The sequence below is a fragment of the Natator depressus genome, chromosome 10 (assembly GCF_965152275.1).
Source record: "Natator depressus isolate rNatDep1 chromosome 10, rNatDep2.hap1, whole genome shotgun sequence".
Classification (NCBI taxonomy): domain Eukaryota; kingdom Metazoa; phylum Chordata; order Testudines; family Cheloniidae; genus Natator; species Natator depressus.
Window position 1 is genome coordinate 65,689,115 of NC_134243.1, and position 26,667 is coordinate 65,715,781.

At 41.5% G+C, this 26,667-nt stretch overlaps 1 protein-coding gene across 2 annotated transcripts in view; it reads right to left on the reverse strand.

Moving 5' to 3' along the window:
* Nucleotides 1-310: 310 nt before the first annotated feature.
* HOMER2 (homer scaffold protein 2) overlaps nucleotides 311-26,667 on the reverse strand; it is a 108,356-nt gene continuing 81,999 nt past the window's right edge. For both annotated transcript variants that reach the window (XM_074966415.1, XM_074966416.1), the window contains exons 5-9: nucleotides 23,693-23,832; nucleotides 19,803-19,959; nucleotides 16,759-16,869; nucleotides 10,848-10,928; nucleotides 311-4,607 (exon numbers count right to left, since the gene is read on the reverse strand). In XM_074966415.1, coding sequence (XP_074822516.1) covers nucleotides 4,419-4,607; nucleotides 10,848-10,928; nucleotides 16,759-16,869; nucleotides 19,803-19,959; nucleotides 23,693-23,832 — 678 coding nt within the window. In that variant the 3' untranslated portion in view covers nucleotides 311-4,418. The remainder of the gene's footprint in view (nucleotides 4,608-10,847; nucleotides 10,929-16,758; nucleotides 16,870-19,802; nucleotides 19,960-23,692; nucleotides 23,833-26,667) is intronic.

Here is a 26,667-nt window from a genome sequence, read left to right on the forward strand (position 1 = left end):
GGGGCCTGAGCTCTGCAGATATCAAAATCAGGAGAGATGGGCCAGCACTAATGGCACAGCCTTGATAAAAAATAATAATAATAATAAAAAAAATGCAGCATTAAGTAGCACTTTCCTATAAACAGCATAAAGAGGAGAAGTCATGGAATCAACAGAGATCACTATCTTAGAGACCTCACATATTTCCACTGCAACTTTATATAATACACAATACTTAGTGGGCATAATTGAGATATGACTAAGCCTCTGTCAAACAGACCCCATTCCCAAGATGCAAATGTCTTGAAAAAAAACATGAGGGAAGGGTGCATTGTTGTGATCAGGGAGTCTCTCCAAAATATCCACCTTGTACCCTGACAGTGGAAATATTTTCCAGCAGAGGGCAGCCTCCAGATTTAGGGGGCTCTGAATATGAATCACCAGTAAGATTCCCCGTGCAGGAAGTCACCCTCACATATCATGAAGTTTTCATTCTGCAGGAGCAGTGTCACAGAATCATCCCTCCCCCAAACAAACTTGAGCCTGTGGCCAAAGGACTGGAAGGGTGTGTGTGTGTGTGTGTGTGTGTGTGTGTGTCTGTGTGTAAAAGGAAGCCAGAATGCAAGACTGATTGGGCAATGTATTCCTGTCTGAGGGAGGCAGGCACTGAAAGGACACCAGATAATGGGTTAAGGACCACATACAGGTCTCTTATGGTGACCAAACAGGCTTAATAGCTAAGGAGGGATCTTTATGGCAGGAAGCCTACTGAAAGCTCTCCAGGTTGCTTAGACAGCACGGCAGAAGTGAAACAGCAGAAAATGGAGGGAAAACCTGATACTGAAGAAACCAACTACAGCTTGAGGGAGAGTTCAGCAGTTGTTACCTCAGAAATAGAGGGTTTGGATTCTCAGGGCCCAGTACCTACAGAAAGATGAAGGTGGGCTAGAGAAAGCATAAATGCTAGATCCTTACTACTACCTGAGAATTGCCCACAAAGAGAATGCTTGGTTTCCCAAGGCCCTGCACTCACGGTTTGTTGGAGGAAGGGAAGAGAGGAGAGTTTTTTGTACCCCACCAAGTCCCTGAGGAGCTAATAAGGTTCACATATCTGGCATTGTGAGGTGACTGATGGGCTGCAACAGAACTTCAATTATAAATAAAGTATTTTGCAGTCATCATTTTTCATGCTAGGAACTCAGTGTGCTTTACCAACATGGATTTACCCTCACAACAACCGTGTGACATAGGTACGTATCAGCCACTCTTAATGAAAGAACCTATCTGGTAGGGATCAAGATTCAAGGAAGAAATGCCTGGAGGTATCCAAGATACAGAGGTATTAAGTTCCTGTGCACTGGGAGCTTGCAACATTTATAATCTCCTCTAATTACTGGAAGAAGACAGAGTGGCAAAGGTGAGAGAAGACCAATTTGCATAATCCTTACAGGTAACAAATAGGGCCTTGAATCCCAGGACCCAGTATTTACATTTTGTTACAGGAAAAAGAGAGAGCAGAAATTAATTAGACCGGGCTGTCAATCCTGTGGAGGATGCAGACAGCCAGAATGTCTGAGCCTGCAAACTGTGTGCTGAGCTCCCCCAGAGCCTCAACCATGTAAGAACTGAATACACCTGCCAAAGAAGGAAGGAATGTGAACACTGGGGTCCTGACTACAGGAGAGAGAACAGAGATTGCTCAAAGGGTATCTGCCTTGTTCCCCTGGTTTCTCGGAAGTATGCAGCACAAGTAGCAGGTCCAGAAATAAATGCTTTTCTTTCTAAACTCTGCCTCCACACCTTCCCTCTTATCCTTATTTCTTCTTTATGAGGCCTTGTCTACATCAGAAAATTGTACAGGTTTTACTTGTCAGTTTTTAAACTAATTTAGTTAAACCAATGCAACCCCGTGTGTGGACCCTCTTATTTCAGTTTAAGAGTGGCTTATTTCATTTATTTTAATTTGATTCCTAAATGGTTTAAGATAAACTGAAATAACTGGATGAACCCAAAATAAATCTGGATTAAACCAAAATAAGAGTGTTTGCACAGCCCTTTGCACCTAATTTAACTACATACATTTAAAAATCACACCTTAAGTTAAACCAATACAACTCTCATACTGACAAGCCCTAAGACTCCCTAGTAGTGAAAAAAAGAAAAAGAAAAGAAACAGAAGATTGAGCCAGGCTCTCAGTACGAAGGAGGGAAAAGCATTAATGGGAAGTAGAGTAGGGAGCCTGGCAATGTATACTGTTTGTCACAGACAATTGTTTTACTTCCTTGCTTCACAGTTGGTGCAGCTAACCTTAAGACTAGGATGGGAGTAGAGGAGAAGTAGGTCATCTGCCTTTTTGATGATTCTTTATTCAAAGTGAACAATATAGATGCAAACTAAATACTGAAATTATTTGTTCAGAAAATACACTGTGTATCCTTTGTCACTTTCAATTTTGAGTAGTCGGATCACATCTAACCCCACATTATGTTACACATGTATATTCTGCACTGGTGAAAGCTTATTTTCACATGCCTACATTCTATATTATGTTTCCAAGTACCTGATATATTTTTTTATTTTATTTTTTTTAATACTGGCACTCTACAACAATTTTTATAAAGACCACCATATACCGAAATAGTCCAGCTTCATAATATCAGTTGTATAAAAGGATTACAAAGCACACATACAAAAAAGGCAAGGCTAGATAGCCAATACTTCAGTGGTAGATGCAATCTAAAATTAAAGAACTATTGCAGATAGAGTATCTCTACAGACTTCCAGCATCTGGATTATTAGATCTGTGTGCAAAGGTATTCAATGTACTCTTCACTTAAAATATTTAAATGACCAAAAACCCCTTGATTATAGCTTTATTAAGAATTAGAAATCTAATTTGTAATATGTGAAATGAATGTTGTGACATGGCCACTCTAGTCCGTCCTGTTGGAACACATTAATTTCACACTTCAGTAGCCTTTGCCAGATTAAAAAAAAAGAGGCAATACCATCTATGTATTGGACATAAAGAGAACTTCTTGCCCAAATTCTATTTGCATGGGCTTTCAGAATAACTTCAGAGCAGGCTATTCCCTAATATTTATTAAAAAAATAAAAACAAAAACAAAAAAGCCCATGAAGGTAGTTACGGAGACAAAAGCAGAGTTAGATTGAATTCTGAACGAGTGTTGCTGTTTATGTCACCGCCTGTAGTGAAGTAAGCTTGCTTCTTATTCTAATGGTCCTGGAATCCCAAGCATTCTCTTGTTTTACTCAGAATGTGTTTAGAGCTGCTGAATAATCAAATACGAGTTACAATGTCTTTCTGCAATGCCTTTCTTTTTGTCATTCTAAATGGGCAATTTGGTTTCTAACTCATCCCCTTTAATATGTCATAAGATCGGAAAGTATACTTCAAAGAAAAGGGTTTTGCTTTCATGCTACCTCAGCCCTGGATGTCTCCTGAACAGAAACTTGCATTTGTACAAAACTGTCCCCAGCGGTTCTGTGAAATGAACTAATGTTTTTTAGATTAACGTCTCTGAAATCACTTCAGTGGATGTTCACAGCAGTTATTAAGTTATACAGATAATTAAAGGGCCCAGACCTATATGTGAAACAATAACCTATCCCTATTGCTGTATATCTGGTCCCAGGAAGAGAGTGTGGTTTTTTCCAAAGATGTAATGATTAACTTAATTATATGAATTTAAACACTAGGGCTGAGGAAAAAGATGCTCTTGTTAAATGAGAAGTTCTCATCAGCTGTTGTACGATTTATATGAAGTACAAGAGCTGAGACCGACTGCAACTTTGCAGATTACGTGCTGTAAGTGCACATACATTTACATGGTAAACCCTGTATCAGAGGTCACACAAGTATAAAATCGGTTGGTTTCTTTCTGTGAATTAGGCTTTATTGATTTGTTCCTAAGGATCTTAATATCTACTTAGAGGGATTTGCTACACTTGACTGCAGCTCAACTCAGACACATTTTACCCAGCTGATTTACACATGGCAGGAGCCCCCTCTAATCTTAACTCCACTCCACTCAACAAAAGAAATAAAATTGCACGTTGCTAGGAGTATTGATAGTATTGTTTTCTGTTTCTATGGTTGCAACAGCCCTTAAGAAAGATATAAATTTCCCTGCAACAACTAACTGCATATTCATATAAGGTAGATCTAGTTCCAGATTCCTGAGACAGAATCTTCCACCTCTTCACAAACCCAGAGCAGCCATATAAATCATTTCTCTTCTCAACAGAATTCAGTGAGCAGCACAACTGGTTTGAAAAAACACAGCAAATTTTCAGCCTGTATGTACAGAAACAATACCAACAAGTGGAACATTCTAGTCAAATTTTGTAAAATACACATTTGGGATCAACAAAACACCAAACATTCAGACCCTAGATTACAAAAATCTGTTGCCATCTAGTTGTCAACTCCCAGTTTAGACAATCCTTGTCGGAAGTCATGTAGTTCATCTATCTTCCCATCTAGTATGTCTAAAAAATTCTTTAATTCAGTTTTAAGGCTGTTCTGTCTCTGTTTGTTCTCTTCAACATCTGTCCTTAGTGTTCTGACTTTCTCCTCCAGGTCTCTGTTCTTTTTCTCAGCAGCCTTAAAAAAAGAATAGAAAGAAAAAACAACATGCATCTTAGAGAAGAGGGATGAACGTTTATTAGAGCAAAGCAACAATACCACGCAGACTTTAAATGTTTTGCTTTGACTTTCTATTAGTCTGCCTAATACAAACACCTCTGGAAGCAATTTTAACATGATAGGGCTATTTTTTTTTTAATCTGACTAATGCAGGGAAGGATACAGATTAAGTGGAAAAGATGCTTTGCATTAGATTTTGTCATTTGGTTGATATCTTTAAATTCTGCTGGATTTAAATTGTGGACTGTGCATACATTGCTACAGTTGCAAAATTAGTCTCTGTGCCACAAAATTATCTATGGTGGTTTAGCTTTGAAAAATAAGCTTTTACAAACATCCCCTGAGAAATAATGTCGCTTTATTAGGTTCTGCAGGATTTCTTTTAAACTCCTTGGCTGAATACTTAAGCATATAGTCAGTGAAAACAACTTAATGCTCTCCCACACTGCAGTTTGCTCTTTCTTTTAGAAAACCATGTTCTCTTATTTCATTAGCTTTCCTTTTGCTTTTCCTCATTTCAGGACAGTGTACATATCTAAACTTAAGTCTTCTTAAAACTTTAAATAATGAGCTTTACCATGTAGAAATGGCCTATGTTAATATCTTATTCCCACAGCTCACATTTCCCTCCCACCTCTTCAATAGTCTTTCCACTATTTTCACCTAGATGACCTTGTTTCATTTATTCTTTTTTCATGTGTTATGTTTATGGCGGTTTAAGCTTGTGAAAGTGTCAGACTGACAGCCCCAGTCCAAAGACCTTTATTTATACCCAGAACAGATATAGCACAAGCAGGGAACAGCTCCCAACACACACCTTACCAAGGTGCCTCAGCCATAAGTAATCATTTCCAAGTGAGAGGGTAGTTCAGTTTCCATGCCCTTGCAGTTCTTGATGTTGCTGCTCAGGGTGGTAATTATGATGGTGACTTGGACTCAAATGAAAGCACTCACTTGTATAGCACAGGCCAAAACAACCATCAACTTGCAATGCCTTCTTGGTCACTACCACCATATAGCAAACCCATACCAGTTATCTAGACACTTCCTATCTCAAACCCTGGAACTATAAAGTGCCTCTGGTTCTTACTTTTTCCGGTATATTTACCCCTTAGCCACTGTTCCTTTTGTTGTGAGCTCTGCTAAGCTTGCCTCCACCACAACTTAACTGATGCCAAGAGGGATGAGTATCCTTTCATAAAAGCAAAATCTATTCAAGAAAGGCCAACACACAAAAGACTCAGCTGAAGTATTAGTTCAGTGCATAAGCCATTTCTCCAGTTAAATATTCAAGACGACAACAGATTTGGTTTTTTAGACTTTCCTCTATATTCTGTACAGGGCTAAGCACTGAGGGTGACTGATGAATCAAAAATTAATATCACTGAACAGATTAGACACAAATAACTAACTACAAAGTGAGATTTCACTATTAAAAATGTTTCTCCACTCTTTGTTCAAACAAGAACAAAACTGACCTCCTCTTCCACACTTTCCTTATCCATATTTACAGGGGGTGTCAAATGTTGAAAAATAATTCATTGCTGAAAACATGGCCACATGCTTTTTAGTTTTACTGTCCCAAATATTCATAAAATCTGGACATAGTATGTTTAACCAGGGAACCATACCGCTGTCTCTGAGCTCTACAAAGAAGCTGGAGGCATTGAAGAATATAAAGAGATGTGGGGAAAAGGGAGAAACTCTTTAGCTAAATTAATTCTAAACAGAGTCTTTTACTCACCCCTCCCTTTAGATCCTCACATCTAGGCCATGTGTAGATCTTGCCACCTCTTCCTGTATAATACCTCTAAGATCTGACTTCTCTTCTCCCTCAAAACAGCTCCATTTTTCATCCACTTCTCAACTACTGCAACCTCCTCTCCAGCTTTGACATGTCCCATCTCACCTCACTTATATCCATTCAGAACTGTTGCAAAAATCATTTCCCCAGATTGTCGCTTCGACCACATTACCCCTCTGTTTGCATCCCCCTGTAGGCTCTCCCATCCCTGCAGCATAAACACAAATTACTAGTCTTTGCTTTTAAGGTTCTACTCAGTTGATCCCTGCCCTATCGATCATCTCTTACATGCTACTGAGCTGTCGAATCTGGAATCTGCTCCACCAGTGATGCCAGTCTTCATCACCCATTTGTTTAAGTTTTGAACACACGTGCGTAGAGGGAGCTTCCCATAAACATTCACAAAGGTCACTTCATCCTACTTCAAATCCCTCCTTAAAAACTTCCCTGGCCATTTCCTTTGCCAAAATGATTATGGTTAGACAGCTGATGTACTGTTACCTCTGTTTATCAGACTGATCAGTATTGTCTCACTGTTTTCTCGTGTTTCCCCCATGTGTTTGTTGCATCCTTGATTTAGTCCTATTTGGAACACAAGATTTGGTTCAAGAGATAACGATACCTAAATCACTTGGTAATGGTCACCATAATATAATTAAATTTAACATCCTTGTACAGGGGTGCAGGAAGTAGGGGTTCTGGGGGTACGGTAGCTTGAAGTGATTTCCATCATATATAAGGTTTACAGTTTTATTCAATGGCTTTCAGCATCCCCACTATAAAAACTGCTCCAATGCCACTGTCCTTGTAGGGCAGAAAAATATCCCCAAAATCCCACTACAGTAACATTTAACTTAAAAAAGGGAACTACACAAAAATTAGGACACTTATTAGACGTAAATTAAAGGAAGCTGTCACATGGTTTAAATGCCTGCAAGCAGCATGGGGACTATTTAAAAACACTATATTAGAGACTCAGACTCAATGCATACTCCAAATCAAAAAAGACAATAAGAGGACCACAAGAATGCCACCATGGCTCAAAGCAGAGTAATGAAGGCTATCAGGGGCAAAAAGGCATCCTTTAAAATCTGGAAGTCAAATCCTAATGAGAGCAACAGGAAGGTGCTCAAACTGGCAGATGAAGTGTAAGAGTATAAAAAGGCAGACCAAGAAAGCATTTGAGAAGCAATTTCCAATAGATGCAAAAACTAACAGTAAGAATTTTTTAAGTACATCAGAAGCAGGAAGCCTCATGAACAGTCACTGGGGCCTCTGGACAACCAAGGTGTTAATGGGGAACTCAAGGAAAACAAGGCCACTACAGAGAAGCTAAAAGAATTCTTTGCATCAGTCTTTTCTGTAGAGGATGTAGGGGAGATGCCAAGAAGGATATCTCTGATGTGGGTAATAGATCTGAAGAACTGCCCCACCCTGATGTGTCAACAGAAGAGGTTTTAAAACAAACTGATAAATTAAACAGTAATAAGTCACCAGGACCAGATGGTATTCACACAAGAGTTCTGAAGGAACTCAAATGTGAAATTGCAGAACTACTAACTGTAGTCTGTAACCTATCATTTAAATCAGCTTCTGTACCAAATGACTGGAAGGTAGATAATGTAACACCAATTTTAAAAAGTGCTCCAGAGGCAATCTTGCCAATTACAGGCCAGGGAGTCTAACTTCAGTCCCAAGCAATTTGGTTGAAACTACAATAAAGAACAGAATTATCACACACAAATAAACATGATTTGTTAGGGAAGAGTCAACACAGCTTTTGTAAAGGGAAGATATGCCTCACCAATGTAATAGATTTCTTTGAGGGAATCAACAAGCATGTGGACAAGGGTGATCCAGTGGATGTAGCGTACTTGAATTTTCAGAAAGCCTTTGACAAGTTCCTTCACCAAAAGCTCTTAAAGGAAACTAACCAGTCATGGGATATGAGGGAAGATTCTTTCATGGATCAGTAACTGGTTAAAAGGTAGGAAACAAAGGGTAGGAATAATGGTCAGTTTTCACAATGGAGAGAAGTAAACAACAGGGTCCCTCAAGGACCTATACTGGGACCTGTGCTGGTCAACATAATCATTAATAATCTGGAAAAGGGAATAAACAAACAGTGATGTGGCGAAGTTCGTAGATGACACAAAATTATTCAAGATAGTTAAGTCACGGGCGGTGGGTGAGCCCCCATTTTGGGGAGGCTAACCTACCATCGCCATCCTGCCACATGTTGGAGCCCTAAAACCTGCCCATAACAGGAGGAGTCCTGAGGGGCCCCCTCCACCGCGACCAGAAGAGCCATGGCTAGCCCACCCCAGACACCACCCCAGGCCGGTCCCCCCAACCCCAGCGCCAAGCCGAGCCACTCCCCCCGCGAGCACCGGGCCAAGTCGCCCCCTGCCCGAGTGCCAGGCAGAGGCAGTGACCTCTACCCCTGTCCAGCTGGTGGCTCCAGTGCTCACTGTTTGCTCGCAGCATCCCTCCTCACTCCCCCACCCCTGAGGAGAAGCAACGCAGCGAGCAGCAGGGACCTGGGGGGCGGGAAGGTGGAGTGCATGTAGGTAGGGGTGGTTGTGCCAGGGAAGGCCAAGCCCTTCCTTGGCCTATTATACCCACTGCCCAAGAGTTAAGTCCAAAGCAGACTGTGAAGAGCTACAGGAGGATTTCACAAAACTGGGTGAGTGGGCAACAAAATGGTAGATGAAAATCAACATAGATAAGTGAAAAGTAATGCACATTGGAAAAAATAATCTGAACTACACATAAATAAAGATGGGTTCTAAATGAGCTGTTACCACGTAAAGATCTTGGAGTCACTGTGGATTGTTCTCTGAAAATTTCCACTCAATGAGCAGCAGTGGTCAAAAAAGGCTAGGATCTATTAGGAAATGGATAGAAAAGATGACAGAAAATACCATAAAGCCACTACATAAATCCATGGTGAGCCCACAACTTGAACACTGTGTCCAGTTCTGTTTGCCCCATCTCAAAAAGGATATAGTGGAACTGGAAAAGTTTCAGAGACGGGCAACAAAGATGAAGAAAGGTATAGAGTGGCTTCCATATAAGGAAAGACTAAAAAGATTAGGGCTATTCAGCTTCGAAAAGAGATGACTAGGAGGTGATATTATAGGAGGTCTATAAAATGAATGATGGGAGAAGCGTTATTCACCCCCTTCCCACAGTGCAAACACCAGCATCACCTGATAAAATTAACAGGCAGCAGATTTAATACAAACAAGGAGGAAGTAGTTTTTCCACACAATGCACAATTAACCTGTGGAAGTCATTGCCCTGGGATGTTGTGATGGCCAAAGCATAACTAGGTTCAAAAAAGAAATAGGTAAGTTCATGGAGGATAAGTCCATCAATGGCCATTAGCCAAGATGGCCAGGGATGCAACCCCATGCTTGAGCGACCCTAAACCTCTGATTCCCAGAAGGTAGGAGGGGGAAGATGGGGAAGACAACTGCCCTGTTCTGTACACTCTCCCTGAAACTTTGGTACTTGCCATGGCTGGAGACAGAATACTGGCCTAGATGAACCATTGGTCTGACCCAGTATGGCTGTTCTTATATACCTGTTGTTTGAATTCATACTTTTATTGTACAGGGCAGGGACTGTCTCTTTGTTCTGTGTTAGTATGGTACATACCATACTGAGGCCCAATCCATGATGGGGACCCCCCAGGTCCAAATTCTTGAATGCATCATTTTGATATATACAGTCAGAGTTCAAAAGCTTTAAAACCAACCAGATTCAAATACTTTGGTGATAGGGGGCTATATAAATATCTACATAAAAATACAGACAATGTATTGTGTTGAAAAAGGCTACCCACCATATAAATACCTTTTGTATGAACTTCTCCCCAACATTATGTAACTTAGTTGTTGGTTTTTTTAAACAAATAACTTTTCTTCTTTTCTCTTTCTTTTATAATAATTAGCTTTAGCTGCCATCATGATGTTAGTTTAACTGACTTGACTATTCAAAATGGCCGTTTGGAAGGAGACTGGTGAATGCTTGCCAGCTCTTGTAGGTGAAGCAGTCACTTCTAGTAGCACTGCATATGAGGCAATGCAAGGCAAGGGCGGCATAAATGCTGGATATAGAATAACCTGGAGTCTGCCAGGTGACAGTTGCAACATGATCCCAGAGTAGCAACTTCTTCAGATAACCAGGGAGAGATAGAAGCTATCTATAATTACTTCTAATTCTGTGGCAGCCACAGTACATTTTGTATGTAATCAGCATTAACTTTTATGAATTGGGGGTCTCTTTATCAGTTAAGTTACAAACAGGTAAAAATATATAAACATGAGAAATACAAAACAAAATGTCCCTTCCACTGTATTTAGATCAATTTCTTTGCTGAACTGTACCTGTAATTTCTGAGATACAGATTCACATTCTGTCATTAGCTGGGGTATAATTTCACCCTGTTTTCGAAGATCCTCCAACTCCTATAAAAAAAAAAAAAAGGAAAATTATAACAAGCTTCAATTTAAAAAAAAAGGTAATTTGAAGCTGTGAAATTACTTTGCACAAGTATACTGTATGCCACACAACATTGGGATTTAAAAATAACTGAAAATAATGTTTTGGCTTTATAAATGGCAGTTGTTAATTTAATAAATTAAATATAATAATATTCATTTTTGCAACACATTTAATCAATCATTTCTTGACTACATAGTTTCGACATCTGAACATAATCTAATCTCCAGCTAGTTATGTTTATGAATTCTCACTACACATAGACACATACTCAATGAGACAGGGAAATCTGAAACGCAATAATGCTAAAAAGAGACCTAGCAGACAGCAAATTAGATACGAGTTTGCAATGGTATATGGCAGTGAAAAAGGTCACTGGAATTTTGAGCTGTAAATGTAAAACATCACAGAGCACGGAGATAACAGACCTAAGCATATACATATACAGCTCTGAGCAACACCACCTGGGATACTGAATTCAACTCTGAGCGTCACATTACCAGAATAATATGGACAAACAGAAAGGAGTTAGAAATGAGCAACAAGACACATAGGTGGCTACAGAGATGGATTGAAGTTAAAAAGAGTTTGTTGCTCTGCTAACAGCAAAGACAGTGGTGACGTGGGGAACATATTTGAATAATGTAAATACCAAGGGCCAAATCATCCCCCCTCCCTCATTTAAAGCTGCAGAAATGGACTTTGAGTGAAAACACCCACAAAGATCTGCTCCTGGAGATTTCCCCTAGAGTCCAGGAGGAGGCAGGCTGCAATCTGTGGAGCAGGCTACAGGATCTGCCTCCAAACATGTCTTTTATTTCCTCAAATATTCTAAAAAAATAAATAAAGATAAAACGTGTCCAGCCTCGTCAGTTCTCGGTCTAGTCTGATATAGGATAGCCAAGCCATATCACACATCACAAGTAGAGTTGTGGGATATGTGACATCTTGTCTTCCAGGTACTGGTGATCTCACAGCAGAATAAGAGTATACGTATCCCACACTCTACCATAAAATTATGCAACAAAAAACATTTCCTCAATATCTCCAGATTTTGTTCCCCCAGGTACAATACCATTTCTCAAATTTCAGTTCCAACCCAACTTTTAAAAGAATCTGGTCTATTCCAGAGTGGTTTTTTTTATTTGCTTCCAAAATTTTTGCCAAAAATACCACTACACAGAGACACTGAGCTTTCTCGATGAGCGATTCTGGTATCCAGGACATCTCCAATATTCTGTGTGTTCTTCTCCAACTTTGTGACCATTACTTTACAGTATTAACGTAAAGGGTCAAATTGCTTGTTATCATGGCCTGTTTCTGACCATCACATTGAAATCAATTAAAAGCTGCTTCTAATGCAAGTGTAGCAGGCACTGACCCAGATATGCAAAAAAGCTGCTAACTGTGACACAGAGGCTCTACTACAGTGTGTCAACAAGTCTTGTCAGGCCTGACATAATCACTACACCTCCCACAGTGGGGTCATGATATTGATTTAAAAGATGACATGTAATAGATTGTTTGAAATCTAACAGCACAACGGCTATTACAGTCATGGTGAACGCTTTGTAACAACTCTGTAGATGAAATTATGGATACTCTCTGATATTATGTCCTAGAAACTGTAAACAAAGATGACAAAACAGGTTTTTTAAATATAAAGGACAATGAAAATATGGCGGCAGATGCCCTGTCAGGGAAGAGGACTCTGACCTGCTGCATCTGGGCAGCCAGTGACTAGCCCTGCTGCAGCTTTGTAAGGGGGGAAGTGTGACCCTACGAGCATCCAGGGCCAGAGGGCAAGGATTTGTGTTGGTATCAGGTGATGAGTTTCAGCTGGCCTGACTAATTCAGTGTTCCCCAACTCTAGTTATAATCTGTATCTAAAACGTGTCAAGTAATAGGTCATTGGAAAACAAACACCACACTGATCATTAATATACTTGTGTGATGGATATATACAGTGTGTATTAAGAGTTATGGATATATGTTGGAATGATTACTAAAATATGTTTAAGCCAGGCATGTCAGGGGTAGTTGGTAAACAAGTCTGTCCTAGACAAAGGAATGTTTGCTTCTCTGACCAGCCCCATCATCAGACAAACACAATGAAGATCCAATTTACATATTAGATAAAGAAAGCTATCAAGGTAACAAATAGGGGAGGAGACAGCACGGCATCTACACCCAGCAGGAAAAAAGCGTGGTCCGGGATTTATTTTTCAAAGAATACACTACAAAGATTTACTGGTTTATAAAGACAAGGGGTCTGAACCTCACATGATAACCAACTGAATTAACTGATTGTAAACAATATCACTGTACTATAAAAGTTTATCAAGTGAGGTATTTTATGAAAGCCTAAGATTCACTGGTGATTAATATTATCGTAAAAATGTATATATTAACACTATATATGGATACTTATTGATATTAGGCCTTACAGTATGTCCAAACAAAGGGAGAAACAGGTCTTTCCCAGACAGGAGGGAACATAGCAGCTATTTACCTGTCTCCTATGTAAATTAAGCAAATCAATGGAAGCCTTATATACATGCCAGGGAGTGGGAAGCCCCACAGCATGAGGTCATCCTGCCTCTTTAAGCAAGATTGTTGAGCTTTGGAAGTTATAAGCAAAGACAGAAGCCATCTTTAGCATCCATCAGTAGATGGACACAAGAACTCTTGCGAAATGAGAAAGATGTGTCCTTCTACCAAGGAGGGGTTGAAGTCTCTAGGAACTGAATATGAGTGAGAAATCTGCTTAGGCAAAGATCTTTCACCAAGACAGACAAGGGAAGCCAGCATCTTGTACTTCTGTAAAAGGTCCTGATGAAAGGAAAGTCAGCCCTGGCTGAAAAGAAGGAAGACTGGTGACAGAAACCATCTTGAACAAAGCCTGTACTTTTCTAGTTTAAGTTTTTAGAGTTTTAGGTGCAGATTTTCACTTTTATTTGCTTGTGACCCTTTCCAAATTTATTCCTTTTACTTGGCATCAGTTAATCTATGTCTTGTTGTTAATAAATTTGCTTTATTTTTACCATAAACTAACTCAGTGCTGTGTTTGAAAGAAAGGTGAATTTACCTCAGTTAATAAACTGTAATGTGCTTTTATCTCTTTAAAGGAGAAACAAACCTTATTTCTCTGAGCTGTCCAGGATAGGGCTAGATACCTCAAAACGCACATGGTTTTGGGGAAATTTGGGACTAGGAGTGTGATGGGGTCACCTTGTTGTTGTAAGCAAGGCTGGTGGAAGCCAGAGGGGGCTGCAGGGTGGTAGACAGGTTGGGGCGAGAGCTGCTGAACTAGGGATGTCTAGCACACAGACACTTAGGGTGTGACCTGCATACTTGTAGGTTGGCTGTGAGCATCTGAGACTGGAAGCTACAGAAGCAAAGCATTGTGAGGCACCCAAGGGTTGCAGAGCAAGTAGTGACAACTCAGAGTTCTAGGGTGTAACCCAGATCAGTGTGACAGTAACTCCCTATGTTTATTTTGAGATGTGAACCCCTATACATCTTTAAGCATTCTGATTCCCTTGTATAGGTCAGTGGATTATATATCTTTTTCCCAATGCCTCTGCGCCTCTTTCCATCCCTTTATTTTTCTCTCCTCCCTTTATTGTTCCTCAAATGGACAGAATTTCAGAGGTGCTTCTTTTATGGCTGCATTTGTGAGCAGGCTCCATGCTGGTTTGCCTTGCAAAGCCAAGAGCAGCTTGTTTAGGGTGGTTTAGAGCTAATCAGAAATCCACTAATGTAAGAAACAGTCTGAAATCAGGCTGGTGCAGTTCATTCTCAAAAATGAATGGAAGCTAGGCTGTAATATTCATGAGTCAATCAATTCTCTGGTTGATGTGGTGTCTGGAGAATGTGAACCTCAAGGAAAATGCTAGCACAAAGTAGGGGTTATTACATATGCTATTAGAGCAGAAAGGTTGGGAAAAAAGCATGACATTTTCCTTTGAAACTTGGTGCTGAAAACTACATGATATTTTTAACTGCGCATTAAAATCCATCTCCCTAACATATCTCCTTGTACCATCTTAAAACTCCTTAATAGCACTGCTCTTTAGGAGTACCAGCTGAGAAGTTATAATGGCATTAGACAAGCTTCACTACATCTGCTGTCTGCGTTTGCTCTTGAGTCAGCACAGAACATTTGGTTTCTACTATGGGGGGCGGGGAAGAACCTCAAAGATTCCATTATTTTTTCCCCCTAGTCAGGGGCTATAAGTTTCCAACATCATTCGTCTTAGCAAAATGAATACCCTCTTGTCAAGGTTCCTTCCCCACTCTGAACGCTAGGGTACAGATGTGGGGACCTGCATGAAAACCTCCTAAGCTTACTTTTACCAGCTTAGGTTAAAACTTCCCCAAGGTACAAACTATTTTACCCTTTGCCCTTGGACTTTCGCTGCCACCACCAAACATCTAACACTGGTATTATTATTATTATTAGGAAAGAGTTCATTTGGAAACGTCTTCCCCCCCAAAATCCTCCCAAATCTTACCCTCTTTTTTCTGGGGAAGGTTTGATAAAAATCCTCACCAATTTGCATAGGTGACCACAGACCCAAACCCTTGGATCTTAAGAACAATGAAAAAAGCATTCAGTTTCTTAAAAGTAGAAGCAAAAAAGAATCACCTCTGTTAAATCAGGATGGTAAATACCTTACAGGGTAATTAGATTCAAAACATAGAGAATCCCTCTAGGCAAAACCTTAAGTTACAAAAAGACACAAAAAACAGGAATATCCATTCCATTCAGCACAGCTTATTTTCTCAGCCATTTAAACCAACAGAATCTAATGCATATCTAGCTAGTTTACTTACTAAGTTCTAAGACTCCATTCCTGTTCTGTCCCCAGCAAAAGCATCACACAGACAGACCCAGACCCTTTGTTTCTCCCCCCTCCAGCTTTGAAAGTATCTTGTCTCCTCATTGGTCATTGTGGTCAGGTGCCAGCGAGGTTATCCTAGCTTCTTAACCCTTTACAGGTGAAAGGGTTTTTCCTCTGGCCAGGAGGGATTTTAAAGGTGTTTACCCTTCCCTTTATATTTATGATACCTCTAAACTAAGATGAGAGATTTAGGAATTCTGAATGAAACTGTCAGTAACATCCTCTAATTTTAATCTCCATCTTGGACTTAATTCTTAAAATCAGAAGGTATGGGTGAAAATGGTAAAATATAAGACTCCACTGAAAGAGAGCCTCCCCTGTCTTAACAAAGATACTAAACTCTCTTGTAAGGGATGTCTTTTTACTGACAAACACCTGAAACTCAACAGCTCCCCTCCTCCCATATGGTAAAGCGATTGGAGTAGGGGACTGAGAACAGTGATTCCGAGATTCTATTCTCAACTCACTTGCTGTGTGACTTTGGGCAAGGCAATTAACCTCTCCAGCTCATTTCACCCATCTGTAAAATGAAGGTACTATTACTTACCTGTCTCAGCAGGTGTTATGCTGTTTAACCAATTAATGGTTTTAAGGGGCACTGAGATCCTCAGAAGTGTAAAGTATAATTTTTGTTAACGATTGTCAAACTCAAATGCCAAATCAGATTAAAAATTCAGAACCTACAGTGTTGTAAACGAGTGATTAGGGGACACGACTGACCTAGGAGGTCTAAAGAGTCTTACAGCAGCTAGAAAGAACAGTAACTTTAAACGCTGGACTCCCTTTGACTGTGGTGACACATTGTATGTGTTGCTTTGTGTAGTCAAAAGCAGACGGGCCCACTCTGACTTTAAAGAATTTGTGCCATTTCTAAGTTTATTTTACTTACTAGTTCTTTGTCTTGAAGTTCTGATTCCAGTTCCTGGAGGCGCCTGTTCAGCTGTGCATTTCTTTCCTTCTCTTTATTTATTTCATTGCATTGTTCCTCCAGCTCTTCAATCTTTAACAAAAGATCATAGCAAACTCCAATTCTCTGCAAATCTAGGGGCAGATCCTCAGTTGGTGTAAACTGTCCCAGCTCCACTGGAATCAATGGAGGTACGACAATTCACATGAGCTAGGATCTGCCCCCCTAGAATATACCAGTTAGTACAACAGTTCAAAGTTACCACTGTTATATTTAAAATTAAGAACAACAAAGTAACCCAATTACACACACTCTAGGGAGCCTCATAGGGTGCATTTATTGTATCTCACGTAATGCCTTATGTAATTACATAGGACTGTGCAAAGCATTGGAATGTCATAATTAGTAATGAAAAGCAACGGATGGGCATAAATTTGCACTTCCATTTTTATGCAAGTATGAGCCAGTAATCTATGGGTTTTTTCAAATATGGTATGAGGAAGTAAGCTCTCTAGAGTTCCCAACATCATCTCCTTAAGACCTGTCTATTATTCCAGGAGGAATAAGAGGGCTGGATACAGCATTAAAACTTAGCCAGAAGGATTAGTACAGTGTGACAGATGGTGCTTTGTTCTCTCACACAGGAAATGAGCTTGCTGATTCCACACTTCTTCTAGCCATCTCTGGACTCAGATCTTGTGTGCTGCACTGCTCCTAGGCCACCAGGCTCTGTCATTAACATATTTTTAATTCTCAGCGTTGGGTTACTCTGGGACTGTACTTGGCATCATTTTAAGGTAGATCAATGTGCAAAACTGTCTAACTCAATTAACACAGGAGAGAGAATTTCCCCGCACCCCATGCTTGGTGCAGCACCAATGCCTATTGAGAAACCTACTTGAGAGAAGAAACAGAGAAGAATCTCTCTCTCTGCAGGAAGATCAATGACACCATATGCAGACAGTGGGGCTATATGAACCACAGAAAGCATCTGACAATTGGGCTATAGGTACCTTAACCACTGCGCCAGAATAAGGAAGCATTTTGTGAACCTGCTCATTTTTGACTACACTTAGAGAGAAGTGGCACGTTTGCACCTGGTCATGTTAATGAAAGGAACTTTTTCCCATGTAACATTACACAAAAGCAAATGTTGAGTAAATAATTTTTGTTGCATGATATGCTATTTAACTGTAATCTACTATTTTGATCAGCTATTTCTCCCTTATACATAAAAGAAACCTTCACTGCTAGCCTTAACAATGAACTATTAACTCTTTGCTCTAGGAACCTGATTTATCTAACAACCTAATATTACCTTGATGCTAACAATTAGTTTCAGGCAATCTTGACACCCAGCCTAGGTTAAGTGGTAGTCTAAATACAGTGAAAGCTTGTTGTGAAGCACTGATTTGCTCTATTGGAATTATCTCCACATTCTGACAGTGACGTCCTCAAACTGCACACAAACAGATATAAAATCTCCATCTTGCAAAGACAGAGTGAATTCCAATAGGCATTTTAGTGCCCTGGCAGACAGGTAAATCAGGTTACATCTGCCTATCAATGGCACTCCCACCAGCTATGACATTCTTCACCTGGAGCCAAGTGGCATGCTAAAAGGAATGAAAGTCATACCTACCCCTGAAAACAATCGAAAATCAAAAATCACTTGCAATCTGCTCTGTACATTGAATGCCCCAGTGATCTGTATAAGTGAAAGGCAAAAACAGCAGCAGCAACAGGACCCAGCTTTTTGAAAAGTAACTTAAGATCAATAGGCTGAAATTATCACTACAAGCAGTATTCACAGAAACTGAATTCCCACTATATTCAGCAGACTTGTACTAGTGCGTGGGCCAATAACAAGCTTTTGATAGATAGCACCATATTATTTTAGAGATAGTACAAGCTACTATTCTAAGCTAGGGTTTTTAAAAATCTAAATTTACATCTCCCGAGTGTTCTCTCTTGTGGTTCACATTCAATCCCTGTACTACAGTGCTGTGAAATTACACGCTCAGTAAGGAAGGGAAAAAGGCTTTTGGCAACAATCTCCAACAGGCTTATGGAGTTGAAATACGCTGCTTTGAAGCTGGTGGGCCTGATTCGCAGCCTGGCTCCTCCTCCTCCCTTTTTGTGCTTACAGTATTGTGGGTACAACTCATGTCATCACTTAGCTGTCTGATTTTGAGATTTAATTAGCATTATTGAATGGTTTAAACAGGCCACCTTACTACAATGAGTGAGCACAAGGCATCAATATGCTATAGCTAAATAACTTATGAGAAGAGTACACTATGGTAACTGTCTTCATTGCAGTTCTCTTTCTTCTCATCCTACCCAACAGCACGGACAGACAGTATTATAGCTCCACCAACCAGGGAGCATGGACTCCTGGGTGATATGTAAATTGGCTCCCAGGTCTTTGCCTCCTGCATCCTGGAAGCAAGGAGAAGTAGCCATCTCCATCTCCTCTACTCCATTCTTCCTCTCTTTTTGCTTTCTAGCACAAGGAAAGAAGACAAAGCAGCAGAGTAGACAGAGAAGAAGAACATGAGTACAAAAGAGATGCCACTGCTGTCTCTGTTCTGCCTAGGCTGAGAGAAGAGGAACATCAGAAAAGGTTTAGAAAGAACTATATTATGGATTTTTAAGCTTAATTAATAATATTACAATAAACATATATTTCAAAATGATCATTCAAAGAGTTTGGGTCTGGATTTTATAACCGGTGGGAATCTGAACTTTGTTTTTTGCTTCTGACCCTTGGTGCTGCTGCTGACTGCCCTCCTCCACTTTGTTCAGTGCTTGGATGCAGACTCCTCAGTAGCTTCTGGTGAGTATTTGGACAACCTAGTACTGCTGGTTATGTTTGTAAATATCATACAGCCTGGGCTGTTTGTGAGGACATTGGCTTGGGGCAAGGAAAGAGAAATAGGAGAGGAGTCTCCAAGCCAGGGTTCTCTGGCATTTCAACTGGTGCTCTAGGGTTCATTTTATTCTATCCAACCCACTCATGTTACCTTGTTCCTGAGTTGATCATTCTCCTCCTTGCATTCTGAAAACTGTTTTTTCCAGTGTTCTACACTGGCAGCAGATTCTTGGAGTGCAGAAGTCAGCCTGGCATTGCTCTCCCTCAGAGTCTGCAGTTCTGTTTCCCATTTCTTTACATTGGAAGAACTGAAAACAACAGACTAGAGTTAGAGTCACTAATGCTTTAGTTCCATTTATTACTCTGTGAGAACACCTGATTGCAATGGTGGGTGGCAAGCTGAATTAGATACAGTATTCTAGTGCAATGACCACTGCACATTGACCCTCTGTCACAGAGAATATCAGACCTACTCAAGTGTATGTGATTACTTATCTCTAATGAACAGCCCACAGACAATACAAGTCCTAGAGCTACTACATCTAGCATAATAGATGCTCTGTTAATTCAAGTAGGAGCTTGTGCTTTTGATGTGAGGTTTAGTTTAGATGTGTGGTGTCTGCTGTTTGCAGTCATGAATTTTTACAGCATTCTTTACTTCCTGTCCTAAGCTGTACTGAAGTGTAGCTGTGAATTGTTAAACAGTGGCTGCATTTCAGGTGGTACCAGCACATAGTGTACATATCAGTTTATAAAGCATGTTGGGATCTTTCAGGATGAAAGATAATACTATAGTATTTTATATAGTAAGCCAAGAAAAATATATATACTCTGTAGGTAAAATACACTTTCACTTCTTTTCTTTGATTTTAAATATCTATATAGCTTTAAAAATATTACTATTGAAGAACTAAACATCCTAGGACCTTCCAAGCTCCTGAAGTAAAGGGTGAGTGATGTGCCTTTTAAAGAGGTGAGGGACAATGGATGGAGAAAACTGAAAGCTTCTAGTATCTGAGTTACTAGCCTGTAGAAGTGACTACAGCCAGTAGGAATAAAAAAATTATCCTATTAAAAATTAAAACGAGGGTTGATGTACTTCACCTGTCGGGAATGGTCTAGATCAGGGTCAGCAACCTGCGGCATGCGTGCCAAAGGCGGCACGCTAGCTGATTTTTAGTGGCACTCTGCTGTCAGCCAGGGTCACGGCTGCCGGCCCCACTCAGCCCGCTGCCAGCCTGGATGGACGGAACCCTGGGCCGGCAGCAGGCTGAGCAGGGTGGGACTCCGGCTGGCAGAGGCCAGCGGATGGAACCCCAGACTGGCAGCACGGGCTGAGCGGCTCTAGGGCTCTGTCCGCCAGCCCCTGCCAGCCGGGGTCCTGGCCACCGGCCCAGGTCAGCCTGCTGCGGGCCCAGGGTTCCGTCCACCCAGGCCGGCAGCGGGCTGAGCGAGGCTGGTCGCTGGGACCCCAGACCGGCAGCGTGGGCGGCAGACGGAGCCCCAGACTGGCAGTGGGCTGAGCCACTCATCCCACTGCCGGTCTGGGGTTCCGTCTGCCGCCCACACTGCAGGTCTGCGGTTCTGTCCGCTGGCTCCTGCCAGCCAGGGTCCTGGATGCCAGCACCGCTCAGCCCGCTGCCAGTCTGGGGTTCCGTTGGGGGGCCTCTGTAAATGTAAAATTTATCACTGGCACGCGAAACCTTAATTTAATGAAAACTTGGCACACCACTTCTCAAAGGTTGCTGACCCCTGGTCTAGATAATACTTAGTCCTGCCATGAGTGCAGGGGACTGGACTAGATGACCTCTCAAGGTCCCTTCCAGTCCTATGATTCTATGATTCATACTGTATGCAACCTTTGAATTGCTTATCTCAGGGGTCAGCAACCTTGGGCACGTGGCCCATCAGGATAATCCACTGCTGGGCCGCGAGACATTGTTTTTACTTTGATCGTCTGCAGACACAGCCCCCCCCCCCCCCCCGCAGCTCCCAGTGGCCATGGTTCACCGTTCCCACACAATGGGAGCTGCGGGAAGTGGCGGCCAGCACACCAATGGGAGTTGTGGAGGGGTGGGGGGTGCCTGCAGATGGTCAACGTAAACAAAATGTCTCGCTGCCCACAAGCAGATTACCCTGATGGGCCGCGTGCCGAAGGTTGCTGATCCCTGGCTTATTGTATCATATGGCTTAAAAAAAAAAAAAAAAACTTTAAAAAGCAACAAGTGACCCTGATATTTTTTTCCTTTTTCACTCATGGGCATATTCATATGCTAGAGGCAGTTGTGGCAAATAAGTTCCAAGAAGAGAATTATGGCATATTAATGTCACTGCTTAGAACATTCCAACCTTTTATTTTACTATGGCTACAAATTACCATGATTTGCCTTTTCAAATAATTTATTAAATCAAATGATACAAAATGTGATTTCAAGGCACATAAGGCACATTTTTAAAGTGGTGCTCAAAGTTTTTTAGAAAGCTACGTAAAGTTAAAAAATTAATGAAAAAAATTTATGATGAACTAATAATTATCTTTTGTGATTTTACATACCCTCACCTGTTTTCACAGCTAAAGTACATCCACTGAAACCGAAGAGAAGAGAAAATTGGCTTCACACAATATCAGCAGTAATTGCTCCCCTTTGGCCTAAATGTTATCTGCATTCTTAAACCCACATGTCGATGGTTGGCAATGTGAGCTGGTATCACTAGCTAAAAGAGTTTACCTCATCATGCACCAAATCAGAAAGAAATGAAATGGTAAATCTCCCAATTTGACAAAAGTAGTACCTACTAAAGTCAGCTAATTCAATCATCTAATATGTGATTTTAAATTGATGCAATAACATTTGAATAATTTCTGCTAATACTATTAACCTAGATATTGTAAGCTATGACTATTTAATATTCAGTGGTCTAAATTTTGTAAGCAAACCTTTGATGATTTATTAATGTAAATGAAAAATATATACATTTTAAACCTTTAAAGAGCAGACATTTTAGCAGTATATCAAAACGCCTCCTAATCTGTCAGCAATTTAAAGTTCACACGTGAAACAAAGCCTTTTTTTAGGAACACAAGTAAATTAGAAATTCATGAAGAGGTTTGAGAGCCACACGCAGTTCACTCTGGTATGTGTATGCCCCTGTGATGGGGCACCTACCCCACACTGGGCTCTAAAGGGTTAATAGAGCCCTAGGGAGGTTGCGCAGGAGGCAGCCAATCAGAGAAGGGCTGAAGGGAGCAGCCAATCAGGGCCAAGCAGGCCCATATAGAAAGGGAGCTACAGGGCAGAGGAGGGCAGTTCTCTGCTGGGAGCCCAGGGAGGAAGGACTGTGTCTCTGTAGGGCTGAGAAACAGCACTCTGGACAGAGCAGTGCTACTAGCAGGGACCAGAGCAGCAAGAGTCATCTCCTGGCTGGCTGCTGGGGTTTTCAGGCTGAGGCCCTGAGGCAAGGGCAAAGAGGATGCTGGGGCCACAAGGAAGTGGCCAGACAATTCACTAAAGTAGCCACTAAGGGAAGTGGTAGAACAACGGACTGCAGGTCCCTGGAGGGCTGTGTCGCTGAAGAGGACACTGTGGTCCTTGGAGAGACGTAGGTCCTAGAGCAGGAGTGACGGCGGTGAGGCACCACCCGAAAAGGGCACACTAACATGCAGACCTAATTCCCATGAAGCCAGCAGGAGGTGCCAGAGTGGTGAGTGAATCCTGTTATAAGTCCCTTATTGCTATAGAAACAACACATGACTATATGTGCTATGCTAAAATAGGACACATTTTTATTTCCCTTTACAATAATGTGGGTAATAGGCAGGCAATAACATAGATCCTATTACTACTTTTTTTGATCACCTTCCCATTTTTTATGTAAGCTGTTCCTGTATCTACCTTGGTATTTGCCTTTTAACATGTATAGTAATTATTAGGTCAGATAGCGGTTTCCTTATTGAACCATCCCTGGATATGTATATGTAACCACTCCCAAAGAGTCACTCCACAGGCATTCAGTGCAATTTAGATATTACAAGAGATTCACCTTTGGGCTAGAGCAATTTTCAGTTTGTCATTCTCACTTTTCAGATGTGCATCAGCAGAGCCACCATGAGATGCCTTCTCATCATCTGTTCCATTTATGCTGGATGCCCGAGTAGAAGATGGTGTTTCACGTCCAGATTCCTGTAGCACAATCCACAGATTAGTGTTAACATAAAATCGTGGAAATGTAGGGCTGGAAGGGACCTCAAGAGTTTATCAAGTCCAGGCCCCTGTGCTGAGGCAGGACCACTTAAACATAGACCATCCCTCACAGGTGTTTGTCCAACCTGTTCTTAAAAATCTGCAACGAGAGGGATTCCACAATCTCCTGGAAGCCTATTCCAGAGCTTAACTACCCTTATAGTTAGAAAGTTTGTCCTAGTAATTAACCTAAGTCTCCCTCGCCGCAGAGGAAGCCCATTACTTCTTGACCTGCCTTTTGTGGACATGGAAAACAATTGATCTCTGAGTCTATCCTCTTTATAACAGCCCTTAACAGCTTTTGACACGGTCTCCCACAGTATTCTTGTCAGCAAGTTAAAGAAGTATGGGCTGGATGAATGTACTATAAGGTGGGTAGAAAGTTGGCTAGATTGTCGGGCTCAACGGGTAGTGATCAATGGCTCCATGTCTAGTTGGCAGCCGGTGTCAAGTGGAGTGCCCCAGGGGTCGGTCCTGGGACCGGTTTTGTTCAATATCTTCATAAATGATCTGGAGGATGGTGTGGATTGCACTCTTAGCAAATTTGCGGATGATACTAAACTGGGAGGAATGGTAGATAGGATACAGAGGGACCTAGACAAATTGGAGGATTGGGCCAAAAGAAACCTGATGAGGTTCAATAAGGATAAGTGCAGGGTCCTGCACTTAGGACGGAAGAACCCAATGCACAGCTACAGACTAGGGACCGAATGGCTAGGCAGCAGTTCTGCGGAAAAGGACCTAGGGGTTACAGTGGACGAGAAGCTGGATATGAGTCAGCAGTGTGCCCTTGTTGCCAAGAAGGCCAATGGCATTTTGGGATGTATAAGTAGGGGCATAGCGAGCAGATCGAGGGACGTGATCGTTCCTCTATTCGACATTGGTGAGGCCTCATCTGGAGTACTGTGTCCAGTTTTGGGCCCCACACTACAAGAAGGATGTGGATAAATTGGAGAGAGTCCAGCGAAGGGCAACAAAAATGATTAGGGGTCTGGAACACATGACTTATGAGGAGAGGCTGAGGGAACTGGGATTGTTTAGTCTGCAGAAGAGAAGAATGAGGGGGGATTTGATAGCTGCTTTCAACTACCTGAGAGGTGGTTCCAAAGAGGATGGTTCTAGACTATTCTCAGTGGTAGAAGAGGACAGGACAAGGAGTAATGGTCTCAAGTTACAGTGGGGGAGGTTTAGGTTGGATATTAGGAAAAACTTTTTCACTAGGAGGGTGGTGAAACACTGGAATGCGTTACCTAGGGAGGTGGTAGAATCTCCTTCCTTAGAAGTTTTTAAGGTCAGGCTTGACAAAGCCCTGGCTGGGATGATTTAATTGGGGATTGGTCCTGCTTTGAGCAGGGGGTTGGACTAGATGACCTCCTGAGGTCCCTTCCAACCCTGATATTCTATGATTCTATGATATCTGAAGACTCAAGAGACCCCTCTTCAAGCTTCTTTTCCAAGAGTAAGCATGCCCAGTGTGACCAAAAAACCTCTTGGTGCCAACTGGCAGAGGGTACACAGATGTTTATAGAGTTTTACCAGGATCCCCTATGGCAGATGTATGTATATTCAATTTACCAGAAGGTGGCATGTGAGAGATATACCACGGACCAAGAGCCCACTGGTCATTATAACAACTGTGAAATGTATGTATGCATAATGTTTAAGGAATTGCGTATCGGTACTGAAAATTTTCATCGTAAGGTATGTGAGTTAAGGCACATCACCAGAAGGTGATAAAACAAGCTTCTGTCATGTAGGAGGGGAAAAAGACGCTTCTCTCTCTCTCTGGCTGGTCATGTGTCTATTCTGTATCGTCCGCTTTGCAGTGGAGGCCTATTTGCATTACTGAGCCTGACGCTAAGCAGAAGATTGCAGATTTAACAAGAGAGGAAAGCTGCAGGAAAACACAAAAAAGCAAGAGGGTATCCTGTTTACAAGTAAAGACAGTGGATGTTTGGGGCATAACTGGAGGTACTGAGATACATTCCAGATCCTTCACCAAGGAAAAAAACTGTCAGTATGTTCTGCCTTGTGAAAGGAGGGTCATGGCCAACCTGGCTGGAAAATACTGCAAAGACTTTGGATGAGCTAAATTTAATTAGAACAATATCTTGGTAGTTAAATCTAGGATTTAAAATGCATGTTATGATTTTATTTTACAGGTAACCATTTGTTTCCAATATTTTACTTGCTACTTCTCAAATCTCTATACTTCATTAAGTAAATTCTTACTAGTATTCACTGTAAACGTTATCTAACTGTTGTGTGTCAAATGGAGTGGTGACCTGAAGGGAAGCTAGTAAGCTGGTGTGGACTGCTTCATTGGGAGCAGCAAATCTGTGAATATTGTTTGTAGTGGACCAGTGGCTGGTCACTCCAGGGGGACTCTTTGAGAGCTTGAGTCTTAGAGTGTGCCTAACCCTAAAAGAGAGAGCAGGGCCTGTGTTGCCCATGGCCCCTAGAGTTGGGGAGCTGACTCCAGCATGCACAGACAAGCCTGCCTCACAGTAAGGGCAGGTAGTAATGAGGAACTTTGCAATCCTGGGAACCCCCGGGGAACTGTCTCTCACAGCTTTTTTTAAAGTTTTCCTCATACATCAGGCTTTCTAACCTATTTATTATTTTTGTTACTCTCCTCTGGACTTGCTCCAATTTATCCACATCCTTCCTGAAGTGTGGTGTCCAGAACAGCACACAGTCCTCCAGCTGTGGCCTCACCAGTATCGAGTAGAGTGGGACAATTACCTCCCAGGTCTAACAAATGACACTCCTGTT